The sequence below is a fragment of the Lepisma saccharinum genome, chromosome 24 (assembly GCF_977018435.1).
Source record: "Lepisma saccharinum chromosome 24, izLepSacc3.1, whole genome shotgun sequence".
NCBI lineage: Eukaryota > Metazoa > Arthropoda > Insecta > Zygentoma > Lepismatidae > Lepisma > Lepisma saccharinum.
The window spans coordinates 55762186-55776254 of NC_139252.1; the positions used below are offsets into that span (position 1 = coordinate 55762186).

Here is a 14069-nt window from a genome sequence, read left to right on the forward strand (position 1 = left end):
CTTGCTGCAAAGTGGCCTTCCAAAACAAGACAACTGGTATCCCTCAACACCCCTTGGCTACGCCACTGATTATACTCATGATACAGAATGATACTAACCAAGTAATAACTAGCTCTCTGGTATATTTAAACCGGAAGGTTTACTGGCACAGCAACACAAGTGTTCCTAGGAAATGTAAAATCCAAACTTGGCCATATGTACTTTCTGCGGTTCTTCCGGATGAAAGCAGAACCAGTAACATGAGAAAGAATTAATCTATGCTAGAAATGTATTTACACAAAATTTGTAATCCTAACACGAAATACATTGTAAGAAGACAATGCAAATATGTACTTAGCCGAAATTAATAATGTTCAGAATTTTGTCTCAATGTTCTCTAGAAATTGTGACTGTGATAGGAGCCTGGAAGCAAGTGTTATAATGTACAAGGAAACACATAAGTGCAAATCATAACAAACATTTTAATACAACCCTCCATACAATGTAAACCAAAGATGCCTGCAACATATGCTTAGAACCTTTCAACTATGATTTCTTCCATTAGCTTCGCTTCTTGGTGAAGCCAAAATAGCCAGTACTGAAGTATACAAGGAATTCCTGCATATTTTCATCTTGCTGAGAAGGTAGTTTCCGGTTTTCTGGTTGTATCTTCTTTAAGTTCATAATACCTTCTATCACCACGAAAAATGCATTTTAATGCACGAATCGACGTTTAGTTTTAAGGAGCTTGAATAAATGAACACTGTTTTGTTTACAACGTTGAGTGAATATTCTAGACTCGTAGAGTTCTGGATGTTGCTGTTGGCATAAACTAAACAACTAAATTTGAATGTTTGTTTTACATCGCCGAACCATGATTTCTGCTAAACTAGCTATTAGATTTGCCAAGGCAGTTCTCTCATCATAAGTGCCTCTGCAGTAATGCCTTTGCTTAGTCATACTACCGAAGAAGTATCCAACACAAGATGGCACTGCTGTTTGCATTCATAGAAATATGCAGACGACACATGCTCTGTCAGAGACAGGGAGCAAGATACTGAGAGCAAAACGATAAATAAATTTTCGAAAAACAAAATAGTTTCAAAGAGTGAGACGCTGAAGTCACCTCTCAGAAGAACATAACACTTCACACAACTCCTAAATAATTAATCAAGCTTTTTGTTTTCCTGAGGAAGTTTTGCGAGAAATCACACTGTTAAAACTACTTGAATTAACAATATTCGTTCTAGTTGGTTCATATGGTATTTTATGTGGATTTTAGGGAGCTGATGGACTCTGGCACTGGGTACTATCTACGTAATCACTCGTGTACTTTCTCCTTGATGATAAACATCAAGTGCTAGTGAAAATATAAAGCGGTCGAGAATGACCAACACAAAAGAAAATCTGTGCTCACAGACACAAAGACATTTCAAAACTGTTTGATCTCAGTTTAAATTCACCACAAACAAATATGATCTTCTTGGAAATACTCTTTACCGTTGTGGGACAGCTGGTATCGAAGCAAGGAAGACAGCATAGCTGTCTTATAAGCTTTCTCCTTGGGGGGGAGACGCACCAAAACCTGTTCTTCAACAATTCCTCCTGGATGACAGGATGGTTTCATTCTTGGCAGCCTCACGCTTGTCCCCTTCTGTGGAAGAAGAAGGATAGTCCAGCGTCCACCAGGAACAGCAGCGTCCCTATGAGCCCCGTGGTGCCTGCCGCATTCAGCTTTTCGCTTCCTGTGGAATAGGGGTACTGTCCTGCAGCGGCCATCTGGATCCCCCCAGCACTCAGGAACATCACTCCTCCTATCAAGCAGAATGCCATGCTCTGGAAGACAAAGGGATGCATAATTCAGTCAGTCGTGCAAGATGAGACATGCTCCACAGTCTAGTGACCTGCGCTGATATTGAAGGAGAAACTTGCAGGAAGCCAATGCTAATGAGTAGGGAAAGGCATTTCATGATTTGGCAAAGCTGGTATGAGTAGGGCAAGACATTTGATGATTTGGCAAAGCCATGCTAATGAGTAGGGAAAGGCTTCTCATGATTTGTCAATGCCTATACTATAAGTAGGGCAAGGCATTTGATGATTTGGCAAAGCCAATGCTAATGAATAGGGCAACGCATTTGATGGTTTGGTATAATCTAAAAGAAAAAAAAGACGACCTCTGCTCAAATATGTTAAAATCAGTGTTTGTCAGTTACAAGTAAGAATTACTTTTTGAGGAATTCTAACTGTAACTACTTACTTTTAAAAGTAAGTTGTCGTAGCTTACCTTTTTGAAAAGGCACGAAAAACTTAAAAACTTATGACGATTTGTCACACAGTGTCTCTATTTCCGTGTTGCAGTAACGAGCGAAATTCTGTTCCTGCAGCACTCTATTCTCCAATACAAAGCGTATTTAATTCAATAGCAAATCCTTCCCAGAGTCCATCATGTATGCTTATAATTTTATCTAGTATTGCGGGTCGTGAAACAAAGTGAATGTAGAGAGTTGAAGTCCAACAAGATTGTTGCTAAGAAACTAAGCGTTTCCGTCGCCAAGTGCGTAAGTGATAAGCAGCGCTGCAATAAACTTGCGGAAGGTGATCTCGATTTGAAATATCAATTGTTTTATTAAGGTACTTATCGGCTACCAGCTCGCTTTTATTGTTGTTCTATCTCCCGAAAGAGAGCCATGTGGGTTTCGCTTTTTTGTGTTTCTTCCATTTCTGATCTTCATTCCACAGAAAAATAATTGGCTTTAGAATAAAATATGCACCGTGGACCAAAAGTCACGATCGGATACTATTTACAGTGAAAAAGAGTGTATGCACACTCAGCCGCATTATAACTGAGACACTTAGATCTAGAGATGAGTGAACTTCAATACCAACTTTTCCATAGTGTGTTCGGCCATCGCCCTAGAGTGAGGCAAAACACATAACAACATTGCAGCGAGGAGAATATTTCAGGAGTTGAGGGATCAGATTTTTATTGCAGGTGACTGTGTAACCAAACAAAGATTCGATTTCATTGTTGTTTTGAAATCTCTACTAGCATTATCTTGTGAAGACTGAACTGGAATCAACGCTCGGGCATGTATATTCATCTTTCTACAGAAGTTACTAAACCTAGTGATTTTTCGAACGCTACTGGAATCAACACTCGGCATGTATATTCAACCTTCTAAAGAAGTTACTAAACCTAGTGATTTTTCGAAAGCTACTGGAATCAACACACTGCATGTTTATTCAACCTTCTAAAGAAGTTACTAAACCTAGTGATTTTTCGAACGCTACTGGAATCAACACTCGGCATGTTTATTCAACCTTCTACAGAAGTTACTAAACCTAGTGATTGTCCAAACGCTACTCACCGTGATGTTTGGTATCTTCCCTCCAAAGATTAAGCCGAAAAGCTGGACTAGCGATATTATAGCGAACGACCCGTAAGCGACGAATATAAATTTTTCGGCGTCTAGGCTCTTGTTTGTAGCATACAGGACCCCAGCGGAGTTCTGGTCTATGGAGAGCCCAATGCACACAATGCTAAAACCCTGCAAATCACAGAAAGGAACATATTAATAGACGTTAAATTTAAGCAAGAACTATAGTTCATATTTCGTATTTGTACAGTGTGTTTCAAAAATCGCAGAACCTTAATTTTTGATCGATTGTAACAAAAATTGTAAGAATGCATCTGGTCTTCTGCATCGTGAAGCCTCATCTATTGAAAAAGTTTTAAATGCCTTTGATAACCAGTTCCTTAAATACAGGAAATTCCAGAAATTAATTATACGCTGTTCGGGGAAAAAGCACTCAAGTAAAAAAATGCAATTTTACACAAGACAGTTTTCTTACGTTTATTCTTTTAATAGCAAACATTACAGACAAAGTATACGAATCAGGGAAAAATGCGCCCGGGAAAAATGCGCTCTCGCAATAAAAGTGGGAAAAATGCGCCCTCCCAAGAGTAACCACATTAGAAAGTGGGAAAAATGCGCCCAGCACACAATTTAGCGAGTGGCAGCTAAGAAGCGAGCAAGAGAAGGTGACGAATCTATGTCTAAGCTCTACCAGAAAGAAATGGGTCCCTTGTTTAATGAAGGATTCGACCTCGTGGCGGAAGTTCCTGTGTACTCCAGCTTCAAACGCAGCATGAACTATGTGAGGAGGCAGGCACAAGGAGATCGTCGAGACCGAATTCCAGACAGAACATCGTTTTATCTGAAGAAGACCTGAAAATGGGCGACAGTTCAAGTTTCGTTTTGCTAGATAAAGGAGACGAGCAGAGAATCCTAGTTTTTTGTAGCTCCAAAGGCAGGGAAATACTGCAGAATCACAATCAGTTCTTCATGGACGAAACTTTCAAATCGTGTAGCAAGCAGTTCGCCCAGCTCTATACAATCCACGCAGATCTTGGCAGTACAGATAACGAGATTAACATCGCTCCAGTAGTATTTGCCTTCCTGCCGAACAAAAAAAGAGAAACTTACGACCTACTTTTTGGGAAAATGTAGGAATGTTTATCGGGTTGGAATCCAGAAAGACTCATGGTTGAGTAAGAAGATGATTGCATTTCTTCCCTCATTTCAAACTTCCCGACTTGTATCTCAAGGGATGCTACTTCCACTTTAATCAGTGTCTGTGGCGCAAAGTTCAAGACGTTGGATTGGTACCGGACTACAAGAATGACGAAGAAGTAAGGCTTCATGTCCGCATGTGCAGCGCTCTGGTAATGATCCCCCGCGAGGACGTTGAAGATGGGTGGCTCCTAATCCATAGTACGCCAGTTGATGTGTGGCACTGTGGAGATGCAAAGCACCGAACGAACAATGCTGTTGAAGGGTTGAACAATAAGTTGCAGGAGAAAGTTCGACTTCGTCCCAAATTCTACACCCTTCTGAAGACGCTGAATCAGGAAGCGGAATACAGCGGATACAAATATGACAGGGCTAGCATCGGTTTGGAAGGAACGAAGAAGAAACGAACGTACATAAAACTGGATGAACAGATTAGCAAAATTTTTCATACTTACAAAACAAGCACACCCAAGGACCTTACCAAGTGCCTCAGAAGTCTGGCGTACATCCAAAAAATGGAGTAAAAGATCGTCAACGGAGGTCACAAGAAATGGAAATACAAATGTAAATAAAAACTTTAATCAAATAAAATAAAAATTACAACATATTAAATAAAAATTACAAAAGTAAAAAAAAAAAAATATGACAAAGGACATCATCTCCAGCTTCTAAACACGCCAGAAAAGAGAATATTTTTACTGTACCTTTTTTTAAAAAAATATCTTTCCTCACAGTCCCAAACCTGTGTTAAATGTGAGGGGAAGCTACGTCAAGGTTGTTTTAATCAACCTATTATCATATTGGTGAAGGTCGTGTGTGCTGGGCGCATTTTTCCCACTTTTCACTGTGGTTACTCTTGGGAGGGCGCATTTTTCCCACTTTTATTGCGAGAGCGCAATTTTCCCGGGCGCATTTTTCCCGACACCAAGTATACATGTTGCTTTATCACTGATTGGATTTATTTATTTATTTATTTGCTTTATTTTACTTCGCTTTTCTGCCACTTTTGGCTAATTTGCGAAGATGGGGATGCTGTGATGTGATGAAATTGATGAATGGACACTCACAAACATCCATGCCCAGACCGGGATTCGAACCCTGGATCCCAGGCGTGCTAATCACTCCGCCACGGTATCACTGATTGGAATCTTTACACATTCCCAATGTAAAATTATACCTACAGCGTGTCCCGCTTATACGTATAATAAAAGAAAAAATCACAACTTTTTTCATTTACCAATATTTTTTGTACAAACATGTAGAATTTTTTTTTACAAATCAAGAAAACTAGCGGACTTCCACATGTGAACCGTTAGTGGCACGGCAAATGTGAAACCGGTTGTCAGCCTCAAGCCACACGTTTTGAAGCATGTGCGGGGTAATGTTGCTTACTGCAACCACAATTCTTTCACGCAAGCCTTGCAAATCTCTAACCGGTGTACAGTAAACTCTGTCCTTAACACACTCCCACAACAAAAAATCACACAGAGTGAGGTCTGGTGACCGTGGGGGCCATTCAATAAAATTCGAACCTCTTCCTATCCATTTTCCGTTGAAATGCTCGTCCAGAAAGTCTCTAACGAGATTTGAGAAATGAACCGGTTTCGCGTAACTGTTTTTCCCATTTCTTTAGTGAAATGTACGATGGAACTACTTCTCTAGCACCCAAACCATAACGTGCACGAAATCGTCTCTGCACAAGTGTCACAGACTTCACTTCAGACAAAGTTTAAAAACACAAACACCTTTTCATGTGGCGACCACATGACGAATGGCTACTGAGGAACTGATAACATCAGTTTTCAAGACATTCTGGCTACTGCGCATGCGCAACTACCACTGAATGTGTTGCTAAAAAAAAATTCTCAGTCATTCTTTAAAATGAAACAACAATCACATCATTCTGACAGTTTGTTTAGAAGTTATGAATTTTTCTTTTATTATACGTATAAGCGGGACACGCTGTATAATATGCAGATTTAATTCAGTGTGATTTAAATAAAAACAACAGAAAATCGCAGTTTGTGTCTTTTTCCCGAAAACCCACCTGATGATCTAATGATCTAAGTCAGTGATTTTTCCCCAGAATGTCAGTTTCGGGGTTTAGAAGGGTGTAACACATAAGATTGTCACTTTACTAGGAAACATATAACTCACTCTACAAGTGAATACAAATAATATCATTCCTCGCAGTTTCACGTGTATGGGGCATTCCATTGTCACTGGCGGGACACGTGGACAACATTTTATATATTAAAGTAACTATTCTACTGATAGTTAAGCAACATTTTCCTTACAGTTTCTGTAAAATGAAATATGAAACTTAACACTGTTGATTAAACATAACTACCCTTAAAATAGTTTCCATGATTTGTAGCTATAAGTGAACAATTTTGTGTCACAGGTGGGACAGACGAAACACTGTCTCTTCACTTCATAAGAAATTCATTTTAATTTCTGTCAATTTTCAGATTATGAAAAATGAGAGAAGGTGAATGACCTATTCAAGTGGAACTGAAGGGGAAAGGTAACAGTTAAAGGAGAAATTAATTGTTTTTTAGTGACACAGAATCAAATGAAAAAGTTAAAACAAAAGAACAATATGTAAAATACCGTCTACTTTCTAAGAATTATGTAAAATACTTGAATTGTTATCCAAATGACAAGTCTGCCCATATAGGTATATTCATATATATGCAGAGTGACCTGTAATTAAATGTATTCCCTGAAAGGGGTTGAAGTAGAGGCAATTTGCAATAAATTTGACCATACCCCGTCCGAAAATTAGTCGTTTTCGAGATAATCGAATTTCTATTGTTTTTTTATGACAATTTTCCACATAAAAATGCGAATTGAGAAAAAACAGCTCATTTTATGGCACATATTTCAGCGTTTTCTGATAACTATCAAATAAATGGTTGGTTGGAAACAAGTTTGTCCCAAATAACAATCATATGCAAGTAACGGGTGGGTCTAAACTTACAAGTGATGATAAAAAAAATGCACTCTTAGTTTACTTGGCAACGTATTAATAACAAAAATGGTATGACACGAAGCGTACAAATTACTTAAATTACTTCCATGTGTCATCTGCTATCCAACAAGGTACAAATGTTGCTAACATTCCATTTGTGTACAATAAATAATACTTCATTCATCTTCATGTGAATGGAATGAATGAACAATACAATTAAAGAACATTACACGTCTTGCTCAAAGTGGGCACCTCCGTTACGAATGCAGGCACGCAGGTTTTTACGGACATTTGGTCTCGTAACTCGTGATGTGATGGTGTCCTTGATGTGTTGACCAGTTGTTAAGATCCTCTCCCTGAGATCTTCTTGCGAGTTTACCGGTGTCTTGTAAACTAAGTCTTTCATGTGGCTCCAAATGTAAGAGTCGCAAGGCGTCAAATCGATCGGGGGATCGAGCTGGGCAGCCCTCATGCTGGTAAATCATGTCACGTCTTGTAGCTAGAGGCACATCCTCCAACAACATTGCCATCCCGTTCCTCAAAAAATGTTCATAAGTGATGGCATTTAAGATTTGGGGCAGGAAAAATGGCTCGATCAAATGATTGTTGATGACGCCCATCCACACTTCTGTCTGGGCGTGCGACAGTGTCTGGATGAAAATTAACCAAAGAAATGGATTAGCCGAGGCGGCCCGATTCCCTGGCCGGCTCGATCCCCCGATTTGACGCTTTGCGACTTCTACATTTGGAGCCACATGACAAGACACCGGTAAACTCGCAAGAAGAGCTCAGGGAGAGGATCTTAACAGCTGGTCAACACATCAAGGACACCATCACATCACGAGTTACGATACCAAATGTCCGTAAAAACCTGCGTGCCTGCATTCGTAACGGAGTTGCCCACTTTGAGCAAGACATGTAATGTTCTTTAATTCTATTGTTCATTCATTCCATTCATGAAGATGAATGGAGTATTATTTCTTGTACGCAAATGTAAATGTTAGCAACATTTGTACCTTGTTGGATAGCAGATGACACAAGGAAGTAATTTAAGTAATTTGTACGCTTCGTGTCATACCATTTTTGTTATTAATACGTTGCCAAATGAACTAAGAGTGTTAAGAGTGTAAGTTTAGACCCACACGTTACTTACATGTGATTGTTATTTGGGACAAACGTTTTTCCAACCAACCACTTATATGCTATCAGAAAACGCTGAAATATGTGGCATACAATAAGCTGTATTTTCTCAATTTCGCATTTTTATGTGGAAAATTGTCATAAAAAAACAATAGAAATTCGATTATCTCGAAAACTACTAATTTTCGGAAGGGGTATCATTATGGTCAAATTTATTGCAAATTGTCTCTACTTTAATCCCTTTCAGGGAATACATCTAATTACAGGTCACTGTGTATATATATATATATATATATATATATATATATATATATATATATATATATATATATATACACACACACACAAATGGACACAGTGGCGTAGCAAGGGGTGGGCGGTGGGCGAAGTGGTCGACCGCACTTGGTCTCGCGTCCCATGGGGTTGATACGAAAATTGTAAAAAATAGAAGTGAGAAGAAATATGGAAAAGGCTAATTTTTGTGGGCAATAAAATTCAAACAGTTTTTATCTGCCTTTATATTCTAGTTAAAAGTTTTAATTTGAATGAATACGTCAAATCAGGGGCGTAACATACAGGTAGGCGGGCCAAGGATGACCGAAAAAAGTAAAATTATCATCCTATTTCTCATGTGAAACATTTACATAAAAATTCAAAGCGCTCTGCCTTGTATTTTCTTATTTCTCTTGACTTTGTACTCTCGATTGAAATAAGTTAACAAAGCATCCTCTTCTGCCGCTAATCAAGTGTGAGGCATTCCAATGCTTTCCGTGGTTGTTCTTTCCTACAATGAAGTCGGGACAGGAATTAAAAAGAATGGACTGTCCCGACTAAAGCGGGATGTCTTGTAGACTTGCATCAATGGCTATTAAACAAAACTTACTCAATGTTACAGACTGCAGACTTCTGGTGACTGCCTCTCCCCTCAAACAATCAATTCATATATTCAAGGACGAAATCGAAATTCTTGGACAATCTAAAAAATCGTTAGTTACTTTCCTAGATTTTTATACATATATTCACATTATAATATTTCGTAGTTCGTCCTAAATCTTCAGATTTCAGCTCACGGAAAACAGATCAAGACATTTTTGGGGTGAGTGAAATTGTTAAATATCATTTTCGTCAGTAATTTATTATCATTATTTAAATATGATAATTTGGTGACGCATTCCTGAGGATTTTGTATCAATTCACATTAAGATTTCAAATTTAAAGAACGGATAGGGGCTTCGCATTCTAATCTCGCCCAGGACCTCACGATATGTTGCTACGCCACTGTATGGATATATATATATATATATATATATATATATATAGATATATATATATATATATATATATATATATATATATATATATATATGAATATGAATATGTTTATGTAAACGTACATGTGGTAGGTTGAATTATTTTAACCGCTTCTCATGTGTATGTATTATCTTCTAATATCTATTGTCACACATGTGAATGCCGACAAGGGTTAGGCGGTAGAGCAGCCAGCGGTTGAACCTCGCCCACCGAATAAAAATATATTATTATTATTATTATGTACAAAGGCAGGCCATATAAATCACGTTGGCCCTGGTTTAACTCACTCACCAACTCTAGGACCTTGAGATAGAACAGAGGGCTGCAAATTAGCTGCTTTCTGTCGGCCGTTACGGTTATAATTTCTGGCATCCTCAATGTTGGAATCTGAAATTAAAATAAAATACCACATTCAAATAAGTAATAGCATTAGGTCAAAGCACACATGTCTACATTAAAATATGATAATATTAAAATTACTACGATATATTGATAAAACTTGATATGGAGCACAAGAATAAATTATATGTGTATCATGTAATCATATCATAGAAAATTTATGTATCCGTACCCCCCCCCCCCCGAAACACGTGAGCCTAGCTACTTGTCAGTGTCGGATCTACAAATCTTGGGTCCCCCCAAAATATTACCAAAGGCCCCTCTCTACCTACCTACCTTCATACACACACACACATTATATATATATCACACATATGTAATGGATGTGTGTTTAATTCTTGATTTCATTTTGACAAATTCAAGGCCTACATGTTGAGTCAAAAGTCCTTTAACACCCCCTAAAAAAAGGAATGGAGTTAGGCTGGGTACAATTGGTCATGATAGAAACAGGTTAGGCTTAGGGAGAACCACATTGGTGTATTTCAAGCGGAACACATATTGGTGGCCGCTATATTGAATTAAACTCGATAAATTTTTAAATGGGAAGGGGCTGGATAACCCTGTTTTCTCACACCTGGGAAATGATATTTGTTACATTCATGCAGTCAACTTTTATCTTATTAAAGACAGGTTGAAGAAACCTTCGCCACTGCATTTCTCGTCAAATTCTAGCTTGATATGATTCTAGTCTGACTGCCACGCGGGAGACCCGGGGTGGGTGAACTAAGGTCGGAATTTTTCCGGCTTTGTACCCGCATAAAACGGTTCCAGTTCCCACCCAACCTCAAACCCAATAGTACCGGTTGGGTAAAGGCTGCCAGAACGTGGTGCTGATCACATCACCTCCAAGATGGCGAACATAAAAAAATATGTGGGGCCCTACCCCCACATACCATAAATGTGCCTCTATGGCACGGGGAACTTTAACTTTACCTGTATACATTGTGTTCGTTTCTATACCCCTGAGTAATCACATTTATTTTTTACATACGCGAACACTTAATGGCTAAGGGCCCCCTAAAAGCTTACTTGTCTCATGGCCCTGCCCAAACTGCGGGGTTTTGCGGCTTGTCCCTATCGTGGTACATGCAAGGGGTCCTAGGTTTGAATCGTGGATGGTGGCATTGTGGTTATATCATGTATTTCATCCAAGCAAGCAATCGCAAAGAATCTAGAGCAATAAAAAATTAATGTAAAATATCCGCAAAACTAGTTTCTCAAAGATTCTGTTAGTGCTTTTGTGTGATTTTATCTTTCCAAACTGCAACTTTCGCTTGCCTTCGCTGTAACACAGTTTGAAATACCGATCTTGTTAAGGAACGTTATTTATATTTTTCATTGAACACTAAACAATAACTTTAACTGCCCAAAGACAATAAAAACCTTCATATTTCTTTCATTCACGAGCTTATAAAACAAAACCATATCAAAACACTGATCACACACCTCTATAGGCTACGAAGAAAGTCACCGAACGGTAATTCCCCTATACCCAAGGTTATTCCGTAACTGTCGAAGTAACACGGACGATTATGAGCATGAAACAACTGAAACGCACGGCCCTGAAAATAGGCAGTTGGGCAGCATTGCGCTGGTGCCACATATGGGAGAAGCTAAGGGAGAGCTGGACAAGTGTCGCTGGTTCCCGCGCACTGTGTGACTGCGTTGCCTATTTGGAGCGTCAGACCGACCTCTCTCCGGGGCACTGTTGCGTCATCCCTGACCTTTCGAGCAAATACTGTATCGCATGAATTACAAAGACCGACTCTACAACGAGATCTTTCATTCTCTTTAACCGCCGAACACACGGGGTTGTGCTCCGACGTGGCAACAGCGCGAACTTCTGCCACCCGCCTAATTTCATGGCCGTGCGTTTAAATATATTTCTTCCAAGTTGAAAATAAACTAGTTTAGACGGTGGTCTTGAGAAATATTTCATTCAACGTCATAAAAAAAGAACCAACCACCTGTCAAACCGCATTTTGAGTGCGTATAGCCTATTTTATGGGGGGATTGGGGGACGCCAATCCGGGAGCCCCCTTTGATTAGCGCCAAAACTTGATTTCTGATGACACAAGCGTGGCTGTTTGTTTCTTTGGGTTTATTTTTAAGTCCACGAAGCACAGAAAGGCTAATCAACATCGAAGCTACAGTTTAAAGTTGGATCCGAGCCCCTGCCTGCCTCCACCAGGTGCGGGCTACTGATACCTACTGACCGCCGTGGTAGATTTCCATGACCGGGTTGCGCTACTCGTTCCTAGCTCCCCAATATCCTCATGATGGTGGGTGGCCACTGGTCCCATACACAGGCAGAAATCTCAGGAGACTCGGACCTGCGTGCGTCCCTTAGTCGGAGCCCAAAGCCACGCGCGGGACGTCATTATATCTTTGTGGGGAATTAATAGCACACCTGTTAGTGTACTGAAATGTATAGTTATCTTGCTTTCTTATTAACTTTTACACATCTAGTTCAAGAAAGAACCTTAAAAGTTATGGGTACGTTTTAGTCATAAAGTTTATGTCTAATTTTTGTAATTTTGTATCGGTAACGCGTCTGACTACCATGCTAAAGGTCCCGGGTTCGATCCCCGGCCGGTTCAAATCCGGGAACTTTTTTAACTATGGAAGCGGCCCCGGCGTCCACCCAGCGTCGAATAACATGGGTACCTGGGGGAAACTCTGGGGGGTAAAGGCGGTCAGGGGCGTGATGCTGATCACATCACCCCCACTGACGACCGGATCAAGAAAGTGTGGGGCATACTGAACGTTATTTCTGTTATTAACCATAACCACAAGAGCAACAATCTTCATGATTTTTTGTCACTTGAAATGAACCATGCCAATTTTCAAGAAGGATCGGCTCAACACTCGCCCCGACGCCCGTGGGAGATAACAGCGAATGGCAATTCACCTGCTAATATTTATGCATCCAAATGTACGTCACTGAAGAGCCGTCCGTCGTGGCGGAGTGGTTATCACAGAGCGCAACGACGCCAGGAGCCCCGGGTTGGAATTCCAGCCTGGACATAGATGTTCAATTTGATTACTCATCCTCATCGTCGCGATTAGCCAAAAGTGGCAAAAAAGGGACGCTATAGTACTGAAGAAGGTTGAAAAAAAGCACTGCATGAAGCAACAACGTGAAAAAGCAGCCATTTCTTTTCGCAAAATTTTACCGCAACATTGGAACTTCAAGTACAAGGTCTACCTGAACACGTAGCGATAAGCCTGTCACTAAATGAATAAATACTTTTATCACTTGTCAAAGTGTCACCTCACTGTAACCACACCAGTTGGTTAACATTATCGCAAATAACTACTTACGATTCAGGAAAATCCGTTCCATTCGCAGCTTTGAGCTTTCCGAACAAAACTGCTTCCGAATTTTGCCTTGCTTCAGAACAAACGAACGTCTATTCGACGCTGCAACTTTTCATGCATGATAAATGTGCTTCGACAATGTTGCCAGGCCCACAGTCGAGAGTGTCGCTTCACTACCTAGTTTCGGTCCTGTCAAAGTTCTAGTCACATAGATTAATCGAAACTGGACCTATGGTTTAAAGTGGAGTCAGGACTGCACAATGTAACCCACGGGCGTACACAGACTTTTTCCATGGGGGGATAAACAAGCCTTTTTCCCAGTGACGTGCGGTGACGTCGACACTTGGGGTAGCAGTCAGTGGCGTGCTAAG

General features: G+C 39.9%; 1 protein-coding gene across 1 annotated transcript; it reads right to left on the reverse strand.

Annotated features, from left to right (window-relative positions):
* Window positions 1-443: 443 nt before the first annotated feature.
* LOC145977909 (uncharacterized) lies at window positions 444-13813 on the reverse strand. The gene is made up of 4 exons (XM_083110216.1): window positions 13702-13813; window positions 10270-10365; window positions 3348-3527; window positions 444-1815 (listed from the first exon to the last, which is right to left on the reverse strand). Exons 2-4 carry the CDS (start codon window positions 10348-10350, stop codon window positions 1618-1620), a joined length of 459 nt encoding a protein of 152 aa, XP_082966342.1. The 5' UTR covers window positions 10351-10365; window positions 13702-13813; the 3' UTR covers window positions 444-1617.
* Between the last annotated feature and the right edge of the window lie 256 nt (window positions 13814-14069).